This window comes from Monodon monoceros, unplaced genomic scaffold (genome assembly GCF_005190385.1).
Source record: "Monodon monoceros isolate NGI ecotype Baffin Bay Population unplaced genomic scaffold, NGI_Narwhal_1 Super_Scaffold_1, whole genome shotgun sequence".
Taxonomy (NCBI): domain Eukaryota; kingdom Metazoa; phylum Chordata; class Mammalia; order Artiodactyla; family Monodontidae; genus Monodon; species Monodon monoceros.
In genome coordinates, this window is record NW_021703765.1 from 68,438,924 (window position 1) to 68,462,221 (window position 23,298).

The 23,298-nt window shown below is 49.3% G+C and overlaps 1 protein-coding gene across 4 annotated transcripts in view; it reads right to left on the bottom strand.

The window, feature by feature from the left end:
* Positions 1-23,298, bottom strand: part of SGSM1 (small G protein signaling modulator 1) — an 82,683-nt gene that overhangs the window by 25,638 nt on the left and 33,747 nt on the right. For 2 of the 4 annotated variants that reach the window (XM_029227652.1, XM_029227643.1), the window contains exons 6-16: positions 21,733-21,800; positions 21,311-21,456; positions 21,047-21,178; positions 19,600-19,724; positions 14,913-14,980; positions 13,586-13,749; positions 13,265-13,397; positions 8,501-8,665; positions 6,481-6,610; positions 3,970-4,034; positions 1,948-2,093 (exon numbers count right to left, since the gene is read on the bottom strand). In XM_029227652.1, coding sequence (XP_029083485.1) covers positions 1,948-2,093; positions 3,970-4,034; positions 6,481-6,610; positions 8,501-8,665; positions 13,265-13,397; positions 13,586-13,749; positions 14,913-14,980; positions 19,600-19,724; positions 21,047-21,178; positions 21,311-21,456; positions 21,733-21,800 — 1,342 coding nt within the window. The remainder of the gene's footprint in view (positions 1-1,947; positions 2,094-3,969; positions 4,035-6,480; positions 6,611-8,500; positions 8,666-13,264; positions 13,398-13,585; positions 13,750-14,912; positions 14,981-19,599; positions 19,725-21,046; positions 21,179-21,310; positions 21,457-21,732; positions 21,801-23,298) is intronic. The other 2 variants (XM_029227668.1, XM_029227662.1) reach the window with 1 other exon arrangement.

Genomic DNA, 23,298 nt, shown 5'->3' on the forward strand with positions numbered 1-23,298 from the left:
TACTGCCTCCCAAACTGGGGAGACTGCAAGGAGCATTTGGGGAACTTTTTTTTTTTTTTGGCCGCAATGCGCAGCCCATGGGATCTTAGTTCCCTGACCAAGCATCGAACCTGGGCCTTTGGCAGTGAAAGCGTGGAGTCCTAACCACTGGACTGCCAGGGAATTCCCTGGGGAAGGGGAACTTTCAAAATATAAATTCTTGGGCTCCACTCTTAGAGGTGCTCAATCAGTAAAGCTGGAGCCCCTGGAGTGGAGCCCAGAAGTCTATAAATCTTTCGAATTCCTCAGGAAATGTGCACTCACTCTCACAGACTGCCAGGGATTATGAACACTATAACCTTTCAAGAAAGGTAAGCTGGCATATCTATTTAAATTTAAAATGGACATCAAACAGTTACATTTCTAGGACTCTACCCTCAAAATAACAGAACTAGTACAGAAAGGTATATGCTTATACAGATGTTGACTGCAGCACTGTTTGAAATAATTTTAAAAAAAGAAAAAGGAACAGCCCAGATGTCCATCATTAGAGGAAGATTTGACTAAATTATGGTCCACCCACATATAAGGTGCTAAGGTTCTAATGTGTAATAGTTTACTTAGAGATCTGAAAGATGCCTTTGATATAAAAGTAAGTTGGTCACTTAAAATATAATGTTACCTCATTAAAAAAATGAGTTTCAGTTTTATCTATATAGACATATCTGTGGATGTATAAGTATGGGAAATGTATAACAGGGTCTACACCAAACTGATACTATTCATTAATTCAGGGGATCAGAACTAGGGGGGTGCAGCAGAGAGATATTTAAAAACTTAAAAGAAATTCTGTACACCTGTGTTCTGCATTCTTTGAATTGTTACAGTAAGAAGGCATTCCTCCTGTAACTTAGAAAAACAACTATTTCCGGCAAAAAAAGAAAACCACCCTTCTGCTTGTCCAGGTTTGGGAATCAGTTTGTTTTTCCCACTGAGTCTCCTGGCATCCCCAGATTAATACACAGAATAGCACCTTCCCCCAACGTGGGGAAGCCAGGCTGAGCCAGGTGCTCACCAGCTTGGCCCTCCCCAGGGAGGAGGGATGCAGCTGACGGAGCCACCGCATTTACCCAGCGTGGAGGAAATGGGTATCTCCTCTGAGAGCCTGCACTTGGCAGCAAACCAGTATTTCTTAGAGTGGATTCTGCCTTCCACCATAGGTGGTACTTTTCCAACGAAGGCCCCTGCGGCCACATACATTGGAAGGAACGTTCCATATGCTCTCCCACACTCCCCCAATTTCCTGAGCGTGATAAGCATATCAAGCATAAGCATAGCCAAGGCTCTGACAAGTCCTGCAGGATACAGAAAGCTGTTTAAGCTTGTTTCCCAAATTATTTCTCCATGAAACTCTTTTCACACATAAACATTTCCCTTCCAGGAATATTTGTATTCTAATAAGAAAACATTAGAAATCCATCTCCAGGCGAAATAGCTAATGGTAGAATTCTCGAGCCCTAAGACAAAGATGAGAGAAAACGGTTTCATGTAGTGGTGGGGTTTCCTTGGTCCAGCTGCCTCCCTCTAACTTAGCTACTCTCATCATTCTAAGTAGCCAACTGGACTGTAAATTCTTCTGGCCGGGAAGTCACAGCACATCATACAGGACCGAGCATACAGCTGATGCTTAATAAATGCTTACTGGCTGACTCATTCTTTACTCCTTCAAGGCAAACATATGTATTTTCCACCCTCCCTGATCCTCACCCCAATGGGCAGAAGCAGGCTGTGGGTGTTGGAACTCTCGAGGAGGGGACCTTCAATTTGTGTATGGAGAACCCAAGGATGTCACAACACCTGAGTCCCCACGCAGCTGGGTCTATTCCTCAGATGATAAAAGGTCCCCCCATAGTCTCTGTCCCCGCAAAGTCTCTGCCCCACGGCAGGCCGAGCCAGGCCAAGCCTTACTGTGCTGTCCTGCAGGTACTGCTCCCAGATCTCGGCCGTCAGCCCGTGTCCAGCATCGCAGGGCAAGTCCGGGGACACGATCATGTGATTGACCAGGGCTGACAGGTGGGTCCTCACAGTGGACAGGTGTCTGCAGTAGGCAAGCCCTGCCGGGGAGGAAGGACAAGTGTCATTGCCCACCATCCAACACCCCCCTGCCTTGTCTCACGGAGTCTCCAAAGTACTGTCCTACTCGTAATCCGATTGAACCCTCGTGACCAGCAAACTGTCGTCATCCTCCTTTTCCAGATAAGGAAGGTGAGGCTCGGAGAGGCAAAGTCACTTGCTGGCTTAACTGCTTAACAGCCCTGTGACCCTGGGGAAGTCATGTCACCTTTCTCAGCCCCAGCACCTCCTCTGCTGGAAAGCAAGGCATTTAATTCACAGGCTGGAGGCAGGAAGAGGCCAGTGACTCCACGGTCTTGCTGTGCCCTGGGGTGCCTCCAATCCATACCAAAAGAAAAAGAATGGGAGAGAGGGGATGACTCGTTCAAACTGCAGCTGGATAAAGAAGGCCCTGGCCAATCAGTAGCTGGGGAGATGCTGAGGGCACTGGTTTGCTTTCAAAGATGGCCCTGGCCCTTCGAGCAATTCCCACCAACTTGCCCCCCTTCATTTGCTCCACCCTGGGTGCCGCGTCCACAGGAAGCACTCAGCCGGTGCTGGCCTATGTGCGCTTTGACCATGCCCGTTCCTTCTGGCTACTGACCCCCAACTCATCCTCGAGTCCCAGAGAGGACCCTGGATCATCTGGAGCCTGAGGACTCACCCCTACCAACAACAGGGGTAATCATGATGATTACGATGAGGATGATATGATAGCTAACATGTATATAGCACACTCTGTTCCAGGGAGCTGTTCCCAGAGCTTACGTAGCTTAGTTGATTCTCACTACAACCCTGTGGAGCAGGCACTCTTACTGCGCCCATCTTATAGGTGGGGAAACTGAGGCACAGTCTGCGTGCATCACTTGCCCAGGTCACGTTGCTAGGTGTCGAGCTGGGATTTGAATGCAGACTGTCTGGCTCCAGAACCTGGGCTCTCAACCATCATCAGGGAGGAGCCACACCATGTGATGATATCAAGACCCATCTCGACCCCCAACCCTTCTACCAGGAAGCTCTTCCATTGTGGTTCCATAAATACTCACCCAATGCCTTCTTCACACCAGGCCCTGCGTTAGGCACTAGGGATGGGTAATAACAGAACAGGCAAAAACCTTGATCTTGGGGAGCTCATGCTTTCCGTTTCTCCAGGCCGATACGACCTGCACTGTTTTTTCGCAGGCCCAAGCAGGATATACTAACACTTTCCTAGAATCCCTGAAGATATACACATTTTACTTCCCCATCTAGGCTGTGAGATAGGGGAAATAAAACCTGCTAAGAATCAAAATAGCAGAGTGGAAAAAACAGAGGCTTTGCCACCAGGCAGGCCTGGGTTTGAGTCCCAGCTCTGTCGCTTATTAGCCGTGTAACCTTGGGCAAGTCACTTTGCCTCTCTGTGCCTCAGTTTCCTCATCTGTTAATTGGAAATAATCAGAGCACCTGTATTATGAATTTAGTTTTTAAGTTTTGGGGAAGAGATCAGCCCATCTTACTCTTCTGCTCCTGCCTATAGGAGAAGGGGACTGACACTTACTGAGCACCGACTGCATGCAATGCCAGGTGCTAGGGGCTTTATACACGCTTTCCATTCAATCCTGAAAACAAACCCTCTAAGGTGGGCACTGGAGATGCAATGATGATTAAACCAAACCCCTTCCAGCAAGTGTTCACTGCCTCCCCTTAGGACCAAGGGAGACATTTTATGCCCAATCTGTAAATGAGGAAATTGAGGCTAAGAAAGGTTAATGTAACTTCACCAAAACTAGACACCTAGGAAATAGGAGTCAGGCTCCTTCCCCTGATATTGCTGGCATGCAGTAGGCACTGAATAAATGCTCCCTGGAGACCACAATGGCAAATAAGGCCAATACGCACATCCATAGAAGGCTCTGGAAAGAATCTGGTACTTCATATTGTCACAGAGAAGCTTTAAGGGAGCCCTGTAGGAAGGAAGGAAGGGAAAGGAACACACTTAGTACAGATCCACACATAGCCCAGGTTTGCTGGAGAGGAGCATAACTCGTTATCTCTAGGGAGCAGATTAAAACCAGCCAGTCAAGTAGACTGGGGGTGTTACTGTTTCTATCTACACAGCATCACTGCCCCTTCTTCCGCTATCAGCTTGGGAGTTAGCTCCTCCCCAACTCTGTCCCTACGGTTTGGGTAGAGCTGATTCTACCCAGTACATGACTCAGCTTGGAGTCACAGTTATTGGGTCGGGGGGGGGGGGGATGTCACACGATCCAACCTGGGCCAATGAAAATCAGCCCTGGAACTTTTGTTGGAACTACTAGAAAACAGACACTCTTCTCTCGGCTTGAGTTCCTAAGCCAGTGGGCTGTAGGGCAGCAGCTGCTGGGATCCGTTTTTACTACTGCACGGGAAGGGCCAGCTTGAGAATGAAACCATCATAGACACAAGCAGAGCCAAGAGCCAAAGAAACAGACATCCCTCTATGGAGCATCTCGATCCAGCCATGCCTGAAGCCACCATACCTCTGGATGTCTCAGTTCTATCAAGAGATTTTCATTTGCACCAGTTTGAAGTGGGTTTCTTTCACCAGCAGAAAGTGTTTTGACATCTTTTTATTTTTTGATTGGAGTATGGTTGCTTTTCAGTGTTGTGTTAGCCTCCACTGCACAACAAAATGAATCAGCCATAGCCATATGTCCAACTTCTAAAGTGACCCCGCTGAACCAAAGTGGAGCCAGACTGCGATTCGGACTCTGGCTGACTGCAAAGGAGGTAATGCCTCAGAGCTTCTCCTTGCATGGGAATTTGCGGGGGTGGGGGGGGACTGTTTTGGCTGAAAGGAGGCCTCAGAATTGATGGAGAAAACAGGACTGCTGAAGGTAGCGTTGTGCATTCTTGGAGAAAACAGAGTGGAGGAATATTACACCCGTTAAAAACCCAGCGAGACTGGGAAGGAGGCATGGCTGAAGTCCTCCAGTTATGCACGTGGAGGCATTAAACATTAAAGTCACCCTCTTCGTGCCCTCAGGCTGGTGAGGCTTGGCTTCCTCGGGTTACATAAGGACAGCACCACACTGACAGCTGCCCCACAGTGGCCTTGGCCGTCTGCAAGGTGGTGAGTTCCCTATCATTACAGATGCGGAAGCAGATACTATGAGAGGTACTAGGTTAGAACAGCATTTGTCAATTGTCCATGCGCCATCAGCCACAGAATCACTTGGGGTTTCTCCAGCATGTGGATTCCTAGGTCCTGCACAGACCTACTCAGTCACAATCTCCAGTAAGTGGTCCAGGAAGCAGTACGTGATGCCCAAAGTGATTCTGATGCCTATGAAAATGTGAGAATCTCTGGTCATTTCAGTGCTTCTCAAGCTTAAAAGTACACACACGATCTTGGGACCTTGTTAAATGCAGATTCAGCTTCAGTAGGTCTGGCGTGAAGGACAGAGAATCTGCTCGGGTGATGGTACTGCTGGCCCAGAGACCACACCCTGAAAGCCAGGAAGTAAGTATATGGCTTTATCTGATGCTGGCCCCCATTTACACGCCCATGACTGAAGACTGGACCACCCACTGGGACAGAGGCCCAGCAAGGAAAAAAGAATTCCATTCTCCCAGGCCAGGCCAGGCGGGGTCAATGGGAAACATGACCAGTCTCAGGAATGGGCTGCGTAGTTCCAAGGAGACAAAGCCCTGTGGGCAAGGAGAGAGATGATCTGGGGATTTAACTTTATGCGATAAATTAAAAAGTGTCATTTATTGAACATCACCATGTGCCAGGTACACATGCTGGCCACTTTAAACCATTATGTGATTTGTCCTTACAACAGCTACATAACGTAAGCATTAGTATCCCCACTTGTTGGAAGAGCAAACTGAGGCATGTTTGGTTGTCATTAAGTAATATTTCCAGCTTCTGCCTTCCAGGAGTGTGGTAGGACACACTTCCTGGTCCCTTGTTGGTGGGGCCAATGAGGTGTGAGTGAAAATGTAAGTGCTGCACTCGGGTTAAACCCCATCCAGAGCTCCATTTCCCTCAGTCACCGTGATTTGCAATATTCAAGATGGTGGTGGCTCCATCTGCCAGGCCCTTTAATGTGGAGAAACCAGAGCCCTCAGCTGACCCAGGATAGACACACAGCATGAATATGCACGATGGACAATCCTTTATTGTAATAAGCCACTGAGATTTTAGGATTGTTTGTTACAGCATCATAATCTTGTTTATCCTGACCGATATATGTAAGGAAGCTCCAACAGCTAGACTTCACATGGCTAGGATTTAACCCAGACATGGACGATTCTATAGCCTATGTTCACTCCTCTGAATTCAAGGCAAGGCAAGAAATGGGCATCTGCAAATCTTTGGTAAATCCTTCCGTTCCCTCCATCCACAGTCCAAGCCCCTCATACCTCTCATGGTTGCAGCCATTGGTTGAGCCACCATCAGCCGAGCCACTCTGTGAACAGGAAGATTTCCGCGGGCTGGGTTGCCATAGGGATGGCAGGTTGCTCACGGAGACATCCATCAGGTCCTGGGGGACTGTGGTGGGTAGAAGGGGCAGAGGAAGAGCCATGGTTAAGCCTATGTGGGTCACAGAAACCTCACCCCAAAGCAAGCAGCTCACCCCCAGACCAGCACAGGGATAGAGAAAGACTCTGAATGTCACAGCAGGAGACAGTGACCCCAAACCAGGTCCTTGAGCCCATCCGAGCCAATGAAAGCCACCACCAAGATTTCGGGCCCCCAGTAGATGGGCAGAGCCGATGAAAGCTGAAGAGACAGAAGGAGAACAGACAGAAAGAGATCAGAGCCAAGGAAACAGGCCCAATCCCCAAGCAGGAGGCCAAGCCTCACCATGTTGTCATTCAGTTGTCCTCATAGGAGGCTGGCAGGAAGGAAGGGGAGCCTGCTGGGGACGTCTGGGGAAGGCTGATGGCCTCGAGTCCCCAGAGGTAGGTCTCATGGGGAGCTCCTGGTGGTGAGATGTAAGGAAGCCTGACTCAACAGGTGAGGCAGGCCACCCAACAGCAAGGGGACCCAGTGGAGTCCCCACTGATGAGGGTGCCTGCACTGTCCATGGTCCTGGGCCTGTAGCTCTACCAAGAGAGCCTCAAATAGGTTGGCAACCCCCCAGAATCATGTTGAGGGGGGCATGTTGAAAAGCCATATGCCTGTATCCCACCCCTGACCTACTGAATTAAAGTAGGTCCTACTATATGCAGGCTGTATCCTGGAGATACAGCCCTTGAGTCCGTGTTTCAAAAACAGTTTTGAGGCAGCAGCCACATTTGAGAACCAAGAGGGCACAAATGATCTCCTAACTCTTGGACACTGGTGGTTCCTGACCAATTGCTCCCAAGGATAGAGCACTTACAGCTTCCCTTACTGTTTTCTCTCCCAGATCCATGGAGACCTCAGCATCTGTAATGCTGCAGGACAAACACCCCGGTGACCAGGCGTTAGACTTCCTGCAGTTAATTTCCTGGCCTCTTGGTGCAAAAAAGTTCTTTTCTCTAGGACAGGGCTTGGTAAGTATTTTCTGTAAAGGGCCAGGTAGAAAATATTTTAGGGTTTGCAAGCCACTATCATAACCACTTGACTCTGCTGCTGCAACGCAAAAGCAGCCAAAAACAAAAGGCAGACAAATGAGCATGGGTATGTTCTAATAAAACTTCCTTTGTGGACACTATAATGTGAATTTCATATCATTTTCACATGTCACAAAATATTATTCTTCTTTTGATTTTTTTTCGATTTTTAAAAAATGTAAACACCATTCTTAGTTCATGAGCTATACAGAATGAGACTGGATTTGGCTTGTGGGCCACAGTCTGCCAAGCCCTGCTTTAGGAAATTAAGAGGGGTACTCATTTGCCCCATGAGCCATGCCTCCTCAAGGATGACTGGTAATACCTGGCCTCTTCCCTTGGGCTCTAAGGAGAGGGGGAGCTGTGGATCCGGCCCCCCTAGTCACCACAGATCCGTAGCTGACAGCGTCTGCCCCCACCCACTGACAGAATGGAAAGCTGCCTACAGAATGAGGTTCTTGAGGCCACCAAAAGTGGCTTGTTGCCCTACTCCTCCCCATAGACCAATGAGCTGGACAAGAAAGACCAGTAGGCCCCTGTAAAATGTTCTGGAAAAAGTCCCAGTTCTCAGCCAATCTCAGGGAAGCACTGATCAGTTTCACGCAGATGTGGCAAGCACGCCTCCACCCCCAGCCTCTCACACCCTGCAGACATCATCAATGGATCCCTCTGCTACAGAACCCGCAACACTCCAAGCTGCGTCCTGCAGCACGGAGGTAGGACAGTGTGAGGGCATCAATATTTCTCCTGCCTCCACCTCCCCCGGGACCAAGACTCAAATGACAACATGGCAGAGGTGGCTGGCACCCAGCCCCAGGGGTGGGGAGAGCCCAGACATTACTGGGGGGCTGCGGCTTCTGGCTTGATGTGGGGAGGGTGGTGTCCCATTTGGTCTGCGCCCACCGACTGCCCCTGGCCACCACTAACGCGGACCGTCCCGCAGGAACCACCATCCAGGCAGGGCCCACGGAGACAGGGGAAGTGCCACCCACGGCACTGGAAGCAACTTAAGAGGCAAAATAAAAAGCCCTGGTGAAATGGAAGGTCTGCGGTGACAGGAACACTGAAAAGGCGAGAAGAACCAACTCCCTGGGGCTTGAAACCTTCCCCTGTCCTGTTCCACTTAGTTCCCATGGACTGTGTTTGATCAGAGGAAAAAAGAATGCTGTTACCTATAAAGTGCCTACTCTGTGCTGGGTGCACATCCCCTACTATATGCAGGGGATTGCCTTATCCCTAACGACCCTGTAAGGGATGCATTTTTTTTTTCCTATTTTGCAGAAGAGAAAAGTGAGGCTCAGAATGGTGACACAACTTACTCAAAGCCTCACCTTTTTGACTAAAGTCCCCCCTTCTCTTCCCACTAAGAAGAGCTGTCACTTCCCGAGCTCAAGTCCTATCATTATCCCCTTTTACAGATTAGAAGACTGAGGCACAGAGAGTTCAAGCAGCATGCCCAAGACTACTCAGCTTATAAGTGGTGGAGCCGGGATTCCAACCTAGAGGATCAGACCCCGAGATCCTATTCATACTCTCTCAGCTGTTTTCCTACTGGCTGTTGTCTCCCCAAACCATCCTTGCCCTAGACCAGCGGTTCTCAACTGGGGTGATGTTGGCCTCCCAAGGGACACTTGGTGATGTCTGGAGACATTTTGTCGTGACTTGGGAGTTAGCTAGATGTTACTAGCATCTAGTGGGTAGGGATGCTGCTCAACATCCTATATAATATATAAGACTCTTCCCTCCTCCACCCACAAACAGTTATTCAGCCCAAAATGTCAACAGTGCCAAGGCTGAGAACCCTGCACTGGGCAGGTGCTGTCCAATACAAATCCAATGTGAGGTACAAGCATAATTTAAAATTTCCTAGTAGCCACACTAAAAGGGTAAGAAGAAACAGATGAAATCAATCAGCAATATGTGCTGTTTAACCCAATAAACTCCAAATGTTATCTTTTTTTTTTTTTTGGCCGCATGGCGTGGCACGTGGGATCTTAGTTCCCCGACCATTGTTGACCAGGGATCGAACTCGCACCCCCTGCAGTGGAAGTGCAGAGTCTTAACCACTGGACCGCCAGGGAAGTCCCACCAAATGTTATCATTTTCACACAGAATCAATATAAAATAATTAATGAGATATTTTACATTCTTTTTCTTGGTACAAAATCTTCAAAATCCAGTGTGCGTTGTACACTTACAATTTGGACTAGCCCCATTTCAAGTGCTCAGGACCATATGCGGCTCACACCTCCCATACCAGACAGTACAGAGACCGTCTTGGCGACAGAGGGGTCTGGAAATGCCCTTCTCTGACTGTGAACCCACCTAAATGCTTGAGAACTTGTCTTTGCCTCCTCTGTGGACATGAAGCAGGCACAGAACCAGGTGGTGGAGACAGGGGTGAGAAGACATGGAAAGGGAGTTTAGAACCATCTGTGGCCACATCTTCCCTCCCACAGGGGGAAACTCTTCTCTCTTATCATTTAAGGCAGGCATCTGTATACTTTTTCTGCAAAAGGCCAGCCAGTAAATATTTTTGGCTTTGTGGGTCATGTGGTCTCTGCCCCAACTAGTCAACTCTGCAGCTGTGGCTTTTCAAGCAGCCATAGACCATATGTAAATGGATGGGTGTGGCCGTGTTCCAATAAAACTTTATTTACAAAAACAAGCAGTGGGCTGAATTTGGCCCACAAGAAGGGGTTTGCTGATTTCAGGTTTAGGCACTTCCTCAGAAAGGACTTTACAGACCTTACAGATGAAAATCATAACATGACTGTTTTGTAAACTCTGTGACGCTCAGGGTCCTGAGAAAATCAACCAAGCATGGGGGTCACCATTTCCATGTGGGCTGAACCTGACCTTGAGGATGAAGGGAGTGAAACCACAATGCCCTCCCCTACCCTCCCATCAAAACAATCTGCATGGAGTGGATGTAAGAAGCACAAGCTCTGGAGCCAGACCATGTGGGTTCAAATGCCAGCCATGCCAAGGATTAGCTGGGCAATCCTGGATCAGTTTTTTAACCTTTCTGTGCCTCAGTTTCCTCCTTTGAACAAGGGGGGATGGTGATGACAATGGTACCTGCCTTGGAGGGCTGTGGTGAGGATTAAGTGAATTAAGACATGGAGAGAGCACAGAAGTGGGCTCGGCACACAGTGTCACTTAGTACATGAGACCCACCATTGCTCACAGGGCATCTGTCATATTAGGTGTGTGATGTATCATTGATCTGACTTCTAAGAATATGATCCCGGGTGGGGACTGCTGTTATCCCAGTTCTACAGATGAGGAAATGAGGCCTGGAGAGGGCCAGTCATTTGGCCACATTGCAATGGCAGACTTGAAAGTAGTAATGTGTTCTGTTCTTTTCTCTAAACCAGCAGTTCTCATCCGGGGGCAATTTGGCCCCCAGAGGACACTTAGCAGTGTCTGGAGACATTTCTGGTTGTCACAACGTGGTGCTGGTGGTGGGGGCAGATTTACTACTTGGCACCTAGTGAGTGGAGACCAGGCATGCTGCTCAACACCCTACAGTGCATAGGACAGCCCCCAACCACACAGAATTATTCCATCCGAAATGTCAGTGGTGCTAAGATTGAGAAGCCCTGTTCTAAATTCACTGTCTTGGTTGGGGTTTCCTTGAAGGCAGACAAGGATTCAAGTGCAAGTTGGGAGATGTTCCCAAGAAGCACAGGTAGGGGACAAGTGAAAGGACACAGGAGGGGAAGGGCGAAGAGGGTAACAAGCTGGTCACCGCGTCAGTTACCATCATGGGCACCTGGCGCTTGATCTCGTGGGGGACCTCTAGGACATGTGCAGAACACACATTTCAGAGTGTTCTCACTTGAGGGGTGAGGGAGCTGGGGCATTTATACACCAGCTCCTACCGGACACTGGCTGAGGGCAGCTCCAGGGAGGCACTGATTGTAATCCACCCCACCCACCCACCAGGGCAGAAGGAACCCTGGTGGCTGGAGACACTAAGGCTGGCAGCTGGGAGTGGAGCTGCCTGCACAGAGGGTGTGGGTGGGTGCAGCTAGCATCTGTTGCCCTGGCACGTGCAGGGCCACGACAGGCTAACGTGGATATTCCCCAAATAAGTAAGACATTCAGCACCCAGCCTGGCTCCCAGCAAGAGCCTACAAATTGTTTGTTGGATGAGGACCTGTGAGAGAGCTGCCTGGGAAGGCAGCCACAGGGCACTGGCCTCTCTGATAAATCAGCTCTCTGTGGGGGGCGGAGGGGGGGCGGGGGCATGCGCCATGTGAGCCGTAGTACCGCAGAGAGGCTAGGATGGCTTCAGACCCTGATCCTGGGCGGGAACGGATATGGCAATACACTTCAGGACACTCCATGGCTCTTAAAGACACAGGAACATGAGGCTTTGCTCCTAACTGAATACATGTGAAAACACAGGCTAACCCAAGCAACATAAGACCTTACCACCAAGCCTGCCCACATCCCAGCTCCGACAGCAGTAGACGCGAACTGGAGCATTAAGCAGCCTGGCACAGTTAGTCCAACCTCGCCAGGGAGGGTGTCTGCTTTCAAAAGAGCCTCTCACTGCCCAGCGTGGTCACTTAAGCAAAGGGAATCTCAAAGCCATTATCCATCAAATAGGAACAGGGCTGCAGAGGGTTAAATATTTAAAATAAGGTTTATAGAAAGAGCCTATAACTTATTATTGATTTGTTTAACAGACATCCACACAGTGCTTAACAAATGTCAGGCCTCCTTCTGAGAACTTTTCAAATATTCATTCATTTCATCGTCACCACAGCCCTCTGGTAACGAAGATCTTCATAGCAACAGTTTCCATTCACTAAGCATCTACTTCATGGCAGTCACCATGCAAACTGTAGGACACGTTATAATCTTGTGTGCCAGTGCCCAGGGCTTCCCTTCCCCTCTGCTGGCTTTTATTTATTTATTTGTTTGTTTATTTATTTATGGCCACGCTGCGCGGCTTGCTTGATCTTAGTTCCCCGACTAGGGATTGAACCTGCGCTCTCAGCAGTGAAAATGCAGAGTCCTAACCACTAGACCACCAGGAAATTCCCCCCCTCTGCTGTCTTGACAACCATTTATTGAGGGCCTACTGTATGCGAGGCCTCATTCTATGGGCATTACATTGACCAGCTTATTATCTCATTGAATCCTTACAACAATATTTTGAAGTAAAATAATAATAACAACATAATAGCATGTGAGTGTTCTTTCTGTGCCAAGTGCTTTATCTCATTTGATCCTCGCAAGAGTCCCATGAAATAGGTGCTATGAATAGGTCCCCATTTTACGGATGAGGAAACCAAGGCACAGAGGGGTGAAGTGACTTGCCCAAGTTCAACCAGGATTCCAGAGCCCATATCACTGCTGCTACCCCATGCCACCTTGTGCCCATGGACATCTTTATTAGCTAAGTAGAGAGCGCTTATTTGTTTTCATTTGGGGGAAATCAAGGCTGCCAAGACCCCAACTTCCTGATTCCAGGTCCCCCTGCTGGCCCCAGAATCCACATCTCTTGTCCTCTAGTTCCACATGGCTGAAGTCAATTTCAGGACCAGCTAACAGGTGGATCCCTGGGCCCAGGGCCAGGGCAGCTTACCGAATTCGGACTGCATGCCAGGGTAGATGATCCTGAACACGTAATCCGTGGCCTCCTCATCTTCCTTGTCTGAAGACGTGGACTCGGACGAACCCTGAGGGCTTCGCTTGCGCAGTTTGGGAAATACTTTGCCCTGAAAGAACACATCCCAGTGCATGGTCCCTGGGACTCACCTGTCTCCACAACCTGCACAGCCCGAGGGTCTCTGCGGGGCGTGCAAGAGCCTATGCAGCCACATAAGGGCCCATGGGCAAGAACAGCCAGCCACTCCCCATGGCTGACCCCTACCCCAGCCTCCCTGGGGCTCCCACGATCACTCACCTTCCCTCGCTGAGACCAGAGTGGCGGGTCCAGCTGCCCGTGAGGGAGCAGCCCATTCTCCAGGCACGAGAGGAACTGCAGGAGGTGACCTCCCTTGGGGAAGCGGAAGGGCGGCCTCTGGATCCCGTCCTGGCTGACCAACACCACTGTCCCACCGCTGTCCACTGCCACCGCGACCCGGCCAGAGGAGACCCAGCAGGAAGTCACTATGAGACATGGTGATGGGCCCCCGCCCAGGCATGCCCAGCCAGACCCAGCAGTCCTGCTCTAAGGCTCTGGGAAAGGCCTGGGCAGAAGCTCAGGGGCAGCTGTCGCCTCCTCTGAGTCCCCCTCATCCCACCCACCAAGGTCATCAACTGGGGAACTACAGGACAAGGTCAAGAAGAAGGTGCTTGGCCTCCCTGCATTCACCCACCAAAGGAAAAAGATACCCCCAAACACCCTATGCCCCTCAAACACACTCTACAAATTGACCTGACCTATTTTTGTACGGAGGCTTTCAGACAGACCCATTTTCAGGGCAGTAATTGACTCTTTTTTTTAAAAAATTTATTTATTCATTTATTTTAGTAATTGACTCTTGCTAGCATGTATTAAGCATTTACTGTATACATGCATAGCACGTTAAAGGCATTGTCTTATTGTAATACTCAAAAGAGCACTATGAGGCATATCTATTACTGCCTATTTTGCATATGATAAAACTGAGGCTCAGAGAGGTTATGTAACTTGCCCAAGGTCACACAGCTGGTGAGTGGCAGGACCTGGATCTGAACCCACGTCTGTCTCATTAAATAATTTAAATCACTGTGTTTTGTGTCTTGGTGATGTACAGATTCCTTTCTTAATAAAGCAAGATGGCCCTCTGCTTGTTCAGAATATACCTTCCTTAAGCTATAAAGGAGAACTCTAGCTATAAATCTTTGATTTTCAGAACACTGACTTTGGAGGGACAAAGGCCTGGGTTTGAGACCAGACTGGGGAGCTTAGGAAGTATATCAATGTGCCACGCTGCTTCCTCACCTCTAAAATAGGAATGATGGAGCCCCTACCACTGGGTTGTTGCAACGATTAGATAGCAAGCATGTGAATAGTGAGAACTGTGCCTGATACATGGGTTCAATGCTGAGCCCTTAACAAATGTCATTTGATCCTCACAGCAACCCCATGAATAGACGCTGTTATGATTTCCATTTTACAGATGGGGAAACTGAGGCTCAGAGAGGTGAAGTCACTTGTCTGAGGTTGCACAGGTAATAAGTGGGTGGGGCAGGCAGGGGATCCAGGAGGAACACACCCCAGCCCCATGCTCACCCTCAGTTCCTACCTTGCTGGTGGCAATGCAGGTAGACAATCTCCTCCAGGCGGATGGTCATGGCATAGTCCCAGTAGACGCTGGAAGGGGAGGGAGGGTCAGGCTTGCAGGATGTCTGCCCAACTCGCCATGGGGAAGCCCAATCCATGGGCTCCTCCACCCTCCTCACCAGGACCACCTATCCCCAACATCCATGTCCCAGTCTTCCCAGACTCTATCTCCCCTTCTTCTGGTTCCAGTACCCCAATTTTCCAAGGAATCCCCCCTACACACACATTTCTTTAACCCCAGTCCATGTGGCTAAGGCTGACCTCTCCTACCCCCCCACCACGTCAAGGACTCCAGGAATGGGCACCTGACCCTGGCTTGGCCACTCAGTATATGACACTGTTCCAGCCACTGTGATTGCTTCACAGATTGCCCCATGATGCAAGCAGAACCAATGAGACTCAATTATTGGATTTATGTTAGAAATCTCCGGGAAAGAGATGCTCCTTTCTGCTAGGAGAGTAGTGGTAAGGATGATAGAACTCTGGAGATGTAGAGGGCCATGGCAAGAAAAAGCCTGCCTGTGAATGGAGTCAACAGTTGGGAAAGTAGAGCCAAGAGATGGAAAGAGTTCAGGTCCTCATTTGAGTCCCTGGATCCAGCCATGCCTGATTTTTCAGTTCATGTGAGCCAATGATTAAGGCAGTTTGAGTTTGGTTTTCTGTCACCAGCATCTAAGATAAGAGTCTTGACCAACTCCAGGCCACCATGTGTCCATGTGGTTAGAATAGCCACTCAACAGCCTTAACTGCACAGGTCTCAGCAGGGTGACTTGAAGGCTTCCATGAACCTCATTTTCCTCCTCTATAAAACGGGGCTCATAATAATATCTACTGCATTGTGTTGCTGTGAGGATTAAATGGAATCACATATTTGAAGGGCTTAACACAGTGGTGATGCATGAAAAGGTACTTGGTGAACCGTCCCTGTGATGATTTACTTAAGGTTTTCCATTTCCAGCTCGATGCCTACTGCTGTCTTGAAACAGATTGCCCTTCCCCTCAGAACACAATGGACAGTGGGGGCCACAGGAGTGCACTGTTCAAGTTTCCTTCAGAACTTGCTGTGGGGAGCAGAGCTGACCAACCAACAGCTTCAGAGGCCACCCCTGTGGATCCACCACCACATCTGTGCTAAGGTCATGCTTCGCTTGGGCTGCTTTTAGTCAGGACTGAGCACGTGGGGGTGACAGTGTAGCTCTACTCTTGTGGGCTGGGAGACTCCTCCAATGGTCAACTTTAGTCCAGGGATTCCCTACTGATCTGGCCAAATGTTCTTAGAACTGCACTGTGTCCGAGATTCTTCTTGGCCAGTCTTCCTTCCTTTCCCCATCCCTTCCCAGTGATAAGACCAGCTTCTCGGTCTGCCCGCCTCGTCCTGCTCCTCACTTTGATCCTTTGCAAGTTCTTCCCCCATTACATCTCTTCTGCACGTCTAATCCTGTCTTGGTGTCTGCTTCTTGGAGGACACTAACACAGGCGTCAAGGTCAGGCAGCGTTCAAATCCCACTCCTGCCACCAACATTGAGCCAGTCCTTCCCCATCTCTGGGCCTCAGTTTCCTCTGATGTGAAGCAAGGAAGTTGGAATATAAGCTCTCCGAGGGCCCTTTCTGCACCGGTCTATACCAGAATCAGTCTCGTCAGGATCCATGGAGTGAATGTCCTTGGACGATGGTCAAGTACACAAGCGTTTTTCCGAGTAGCAGCCTCTGCCGAGCCCCTCACAAGGCGAGTCTCAGTGAGGAGGTCCTTCCCAGGGCTCCCACACCAGGCCCATCACACAGGGTTGCAATTGCCTGTTTTCTCCTCTGTCTCTCCAAGGGGTGCTGAACTCCTGGAGAGGGACTGGGCTTTTTGTTCACTTCTGCAAAATGCTTAGAGAATGTTCATAATGAATGGTAAATGCTGGATCCTGGAATGCCCAGGAAACAAGGCAACTCTCCAATTACCACCAGACACCAGCAAGGAGGATCTCTGTGGCCACAGGTCCTTTGGATCCATCTAAATTAACACCAACAAACCCCATGACCGGGATGCCTTTCCAGCTGCCAGGCTTCCTGCTAAGGGCTTTATATGCATTTTCTTATTGACTCTTCCCTGTATGTCTCTTCAGAGGTTCCATTACCACATCCCCATTTTACAGATGAAAAAACTGAGGCTCAGGGAGGTGAAATTGATTATCCAAGGTCACTCAACTGGGAAGGAACAAAAGTTGAGTTTCTGTTTTCGTTTTACATGTTCTAACGGCTTCTAGAGTGGAATTTCTGGGTCATATAGCAAGGGTATGTTATAAGAAACTTCCAAACTTGTTTGTAAAGTGGTTGGACCATCAGCAGTGTATGAGGGTTCCAGCTGTTCCACATGGCAGGGCTGAGATTTGAGCCAAGTCTGGGCTGACTCCAGAGACCAAATATCCACCTTTCTGGTGGTATTTCCCCTCGAACATCAGGAAACCCAGCTGGGGAGTTATGATCCTGGCTGTGTAAGAGGGAAGTCTGGCTGGGAAAAGAGGAAAGAGGTCCTGAACCTCCTCCTCCTTATCGCCATTGTCCCTTGATCCCCAGAGGGATGCTGGAGCCCCTGGGTTCCCCCCTTTCCCATGCCAACACGCACATTTCTGACCCCTGGCTGTTTTTATTCCAGTGAGCCTCAGTTCCAGGCAAGGATAAGGATAGATGGGGGTTCAGAGCCCAGGGCTGGGGAAGTTCCCAACCCCATTAGCAGTGACCTTCGAAGTGCAGATTCAGCTGGAACTAAATATTGAAGCACTTATGATATGCCTGTCCACAGAGGAAAAGATGATGCAGAAACAGGCAGAAACAGAGTCCCCGATGATTTGAGCTGGAGGGAAGGTGCTTGGCAACCATTTGGTCCAATGTCTTTCCCAAAACATTAACATCAAAAGTTTCCTGCCCACACAATCCTGGGCTTAGGTCCAACCAACAAACAGAGTCCTTGTGTTGTTGAAAGCTTTGATGTTTGGTGGAAGACACGTCAATGTTTAGGAACCCCTGCAGACCCTTGGGGAACCCTTCATGTTCTGGAGAGCTCATCCTGTCCACCCCCCTCATTTGATAGGAGAGGGAAGCTGAGGCCCAGAAAGGGGGAGTGATGTACCCCAGGTCATCCAGTGAGGGGAGGACCGAGCAAGGACTTGTTCCCATCACATCCGTTTATTCATTGCTTATTCGTTGTCTCCTCCAGTACAATGTAAGTACAGTGTAAGCTCTGAAAAGATCAATTTTCCTCTCCTTTTACGCATCTGTTATCTCTCTTGGACCAAGCACAGTGTCTAGCACACGGTAGGTCCTCAGTTAACATTTGATGAATGAATCCAGGTCCCCTGACTTCCCTGCTTTGCTTTACAATTATTTGATATCTAAAGGGCGAGACAGTCAGAACACAAGTAGTAACAGATTTATTATGATTTTGTAAATGCTAAGAAGGAGATTCAGGGGACCTCCATGGGATCTGAACTCAGCTGGGAGGTCGGGAAGGCCTGACATAGAGATGAATAAGCTGATATAAGGTTCAAGGGCAAGAGCATTTCCTCGGCTCCCACACTGCTCCTCCCAGGAGGTGCCACCATCAGAAACTCAGGAGTCCGGCTGGAGCTGAATTACTTGGCCCAGCTGAGGACCGACTGCACCTCCCAATGACCGTCTCTGAGGACAGACGGTAACCCTTGCCCAGGAAGTGATCAGCTTAGAGAATGATATTAATCACACCAAAGCCTGGCGTTAATCGCACCGAGGCTTAACACTACACAGAATACAATGATAGGGCTCTGGTCATGGCCCTTGGAAAGAGTCCTTCTTTTATATATGTAAATATATATATTTATACTTACAAATATGTATATATATTTATAGATGAAATCCTATAATTTCATGATGTCTGTTTGCTACTGCAGGACAATATGAAAGGCAGAGGGGATGACGGGATGGCTGTTAGGGCTGCATCATGGGTACTTGAGTTCTATTTTTATGTTAGAAATTCCTCATAATCAAAGGTTTTGAAGAAATCAAGAACATGTATAATAATAATAGAGCCCGATGTGGGCTCAGAGCAGCAAAACCCATCATCCCTCCTCCCCACCAGCAGCCAAGACTCCCCCAGCTGAAATCACCGGGCGGGCTGCACCTCTGCATGGCGGCTTCCCTGTGTTTTTCCTAAACTTTCCCTAATTGCGCTGGAACACAGGGGATCGCAGGCAGGGAATCCCTGGATCCCGGGTCTCTTTGAAGTGTGACTCCAAGGCCTTTGCTGGGTCTTATAACTCGCAGGGTATTACAGGAGATACAGACCTGGACCAGATGCTCACAACCAACACCTCTGGCCTTCCTTTTGCATTGAGTGATGGGTAAGATGGCAAGAGACTGGGGAGTATCTGCCATTTGAGGGCTTACGAGATCTTTGTTACGATTTCTCTCTCCGGGTGGTGTTTGCCCAGGGCACTGCCTAATACCTATATCCTAAGATTCTTCCAGTCAGCTCCCAGATCCTCCTGAGTTACCCACAAGGCCACAGCTGCAGGGAGGCTGGACCAAGTGGCCATAACAACCAGACGGAGCAGGGGCAGAGGCGGGGCACAAGGGACAGGGCACAAACATCCCTGCGCTGAGGGGAAGGGAGGCTCCCAGCACCCTACCTCTTCTCGTAGTCCAGGTCCCCTACAGACCCGTTCATCAGCTGGTTGGGCGTCCACTTCAAGGTCATGACGTCAGCTGTCTGGTGCAGGGACAGGTACCCCGGCACAGCCTCCATGTCATCCCTCTGCAGAGACAGCAGGACTCAGGCCTGATCATAGCGCTGGCATCACAGTGGACACGGGCCCTGGCCCATGTGACTCAAGGGCACACAACCAGAACCAAGAGGTTGGCTCATTCCCTCCACGGCCATGTCCATTTGGAAGACCCCCAACCTCCCTCCAGATGGCTGTGCTAAGCCAACCACCACGATGGGTTTGGTTCTACAGAGTCCAGCTGTGAAAGCCGCCCACCCCACCCTTTCATGTGGCTCAGGAGCCCTGATGCAAGGGTGGAGTCGGGGGGGATCTTTAGAACCAGGAAGGGGGCTCTGTCCTTTCAATAACACCCTTTCCAAAACGGAAGGCATGTATCTGCCATCACTGTGTCCAGTCTTAAGGGAGAAAGAGATGGCAGCTGAGTTCTGTTCCACAGATATTACCCAGAACGCCCTCCACAAATACCCTCTCCATACTCCCCGCCCAGGAGCCCCATCCTCTGCCTTCCCAATATGCCTGCAGGGCTTCTCACCTGCTCTGCTCTATCCCAAGTGGGGTTTGGCGGAGGGGGCTGTCTCCAAGCCTCACACATAAGAGGCAGCCCTCCTCCCCCCAGATTCACCCCACAACATGTGGAGACAGACAACTAACATTTACTGAGCACCGAGGGTGTACCGAGCATGGCTCCACTCCATAAATATCTCAACCACACACGCCAGCAACCCCGGGAGGAAGCATCCTTGCCGTATTTCATCGATTCTAAGATACACAATTTTTTTTCACATTTTAGTGCACCTGAAACGGTGCATAGCAGGTTCAGTACAAATGAGTGAACTAAATGAGTGAGTGATTACAACAGAGAATGATAGATAGACAGCTGGCTGGACAGATGGATGGATAGATGAACTGGAAAACAAATGGACAAGTGCAGACATGGATTGATGATGGGTAGATGGATGGATTAATAGATGAATATAATTATGGGTGGATGGATGGAGGTAACGATGGGTAGATGAATGGATGGATGTAATAATGGGTAGATGGCTGTATGGAGGTAATGATGGGTAGATGGATGGATGGATGAATGAATGGGTGGTTGGGTGGATATAAATACAGGCAGATGGATAAAGAAATAGTGATGGATGCATGGATACAGTGATGGGTGAATACAGAGACTGGAAGAGAGTAGACTGGCTGGGTGGGTGGAGATTTTGACAGATGGAAGAATAGATGGGTGAATGGGTGGATGGATGGGTAGATGGATGAGCAACCAGGAGCCAGAGGGAACTCCTCCTTTATAACCTGGAGCCAGACCCCCAGTGGAAGAACTGGGCCCAAGATGAACTCTCACCGGCTGAACCAGAACGTTGTTCTTGCCATAGAGCAGGGTGGCCCGGGAGTTCTGGTGCAGGGACTCTACATAGTCACGGGCGGAGAGGGATGGCCGGTCATCCATGCTGCTACTCGAATGCCTTTTCTGGATCTGGCAATGTGCAGGGAGGTGGCAGATGAGGTCTGGAGTGACCACCAAGGCCCCAGTCCACTCCCCACCTCCACACCAAGTCCAGAACTCAGCCAGACTCCCTCCCAGTGCCCCACCGTCCACCCCACTCACGCAGAGGGCCGGACGCTTGGTGGGCGAGTCCTGTCGCAGGTGCAAGCTGTGGATGCGGTGCCTCTGGACAAGCTCGTCGGCTGAGGGGTCCGTCCAGAAGTGATCGGAAGTCTTCATCTTGGTGTACTCCAGGGCGCAGGGCCCTACTGTGGAGCAGACAGGGGCTGGGAAGCCATCTCCCTGGAAAGTCCTCCCTCCCTTCTACCACCAGATGGACCACTTATTTCACCATCTCTCCCCTCCAGGCAGCTAGCATGACCCAGGGTCCTGCTAAAGAGAAACCAGCACAAGACCCTGAAAGCAAGAGGCAGGGAGCAGTTTTGAAGGGAGAGGCTGGAGGGAGGCGAGAGAGGCCCTTAGGAGGTGCCCCCTGGAGCTGAGACCAGAGATCCAGAGGAAGCTCAGAGCACTGGACCACTTACCCAACAAAGATGCAAGGATGGGGCCATCCACGGGGTCCATCAGGAGAGCTTCCTTCTCGTAATACTTACTAGCAAGAGAGGAAAGGACATGCAGGGTTGTATGGTGACCAGCGGAGGGTGCACAATCAACTACAACCTGATGGTTAAGAGCAGACTGGGTTCAATGCCTCTCTGGTCACCCAGTACCTCTGTGAGCCTCAGCTGCCCCATCTGTAAAATGGGGATAATAACAATATGTCTCATAGGGCTGCCAAAGGACGTTTGAGAGAGACAACAGATGTAAGGCACTTAACACAGTGCTTGGCTATAACTGCTTAATACATGGCTTATTAATAATACATTATTATTAATAATGAGAGTAACAGAAAAAATCATTAGAAGGCTGCCGAGGCCTGGCTGTTCTGTCTGCTTCTCTTGCATCTTCCATTTCAAACATGAAGTCACTTAGAGGCTCAGATGATGTCTGCCCTTCCAATATTATTGAGGCAAACATATGCTTTTTAGCTGTGGTGTGTCCTCAAAAGCTGTAATAATAGGCCTTCCTGTCTGGAAAACGAAAGCAGATGACGCTGGCCTGACACGCTCAAAAATGCCCCCGGCCTCTGACTCTCCAAAATAACATGCAATGTTGTCAATACGTTCGTGCTGAGTGTTTTGTTTTTTGAGTTGTTGTGCACTGGTTTCTAATTCTTTGCAAACTCATACAATCTAGAAACTAACAGAACTTCAGAATTGGAAAGGACCTTGTTCTGACCTCCTGAGGGATCTCAGGCCCAGAGAAGGTAAGTGGCTTGCTGGAGGCCACACAGCAGGTGGATGCAGGCTACACCCAGCAAGCTTAGCTCTTCTTCCCTTCCTACAACAGGGGGTGAAGAACACAGGATCTGGAGTCGGACTGAGTGGGAGCCCAGCTCGGTCACTCCCTCCCTCGCTGTGTGTCCCTGGGCAGGTGACTACCTTCTCTAAGCTTCGTTCGGTGCCCTCAGCTGTAAAGTGGGAAGAATGACAGAACTCACCCACTTGCGGATGCTGGGAGGAGTAAATGTCCAACTGCATGTATTAAGTCCCAAGACCGTGAAGTTCTCACTAAATGTGGCAATATCATTGTAATTTTACCCCAAAGAAATCTTCAATCAACCATAAAATTGGCTGAGGCAGAATGACACATCCTGGACATGCTCAACATCAAGTTTATACATTTTGGTGTCAGATCTGAAGCTAATACTTTGAGACACTTTCCAGTCCACCACTCATACTCTATTCCAAAAATCAGCACAGTTATGTGATCGTAACCTGGAAATAATGCCTTAAAATAGTAGGTAGGTTGGGAGCAAGATGTCACTATATAGGGTAGCCCCAGGGAGTTTCTTCCGGGTGATGGGTTTCTTTGGAACAGTTCTATAGCCTGAGTGTGGTGTTGGTTTTATGAAACTATGCATGTGTTAAAATTTCATAGAATTATATAGCAAAAAAAAAAAAAAAAAAGTACCAATACTGTTGGTTTAACAGTATTGCGTCAATGGCAATTTCTTGGTTTTAAGGCTTGTACTACAGTTATGTAGGATG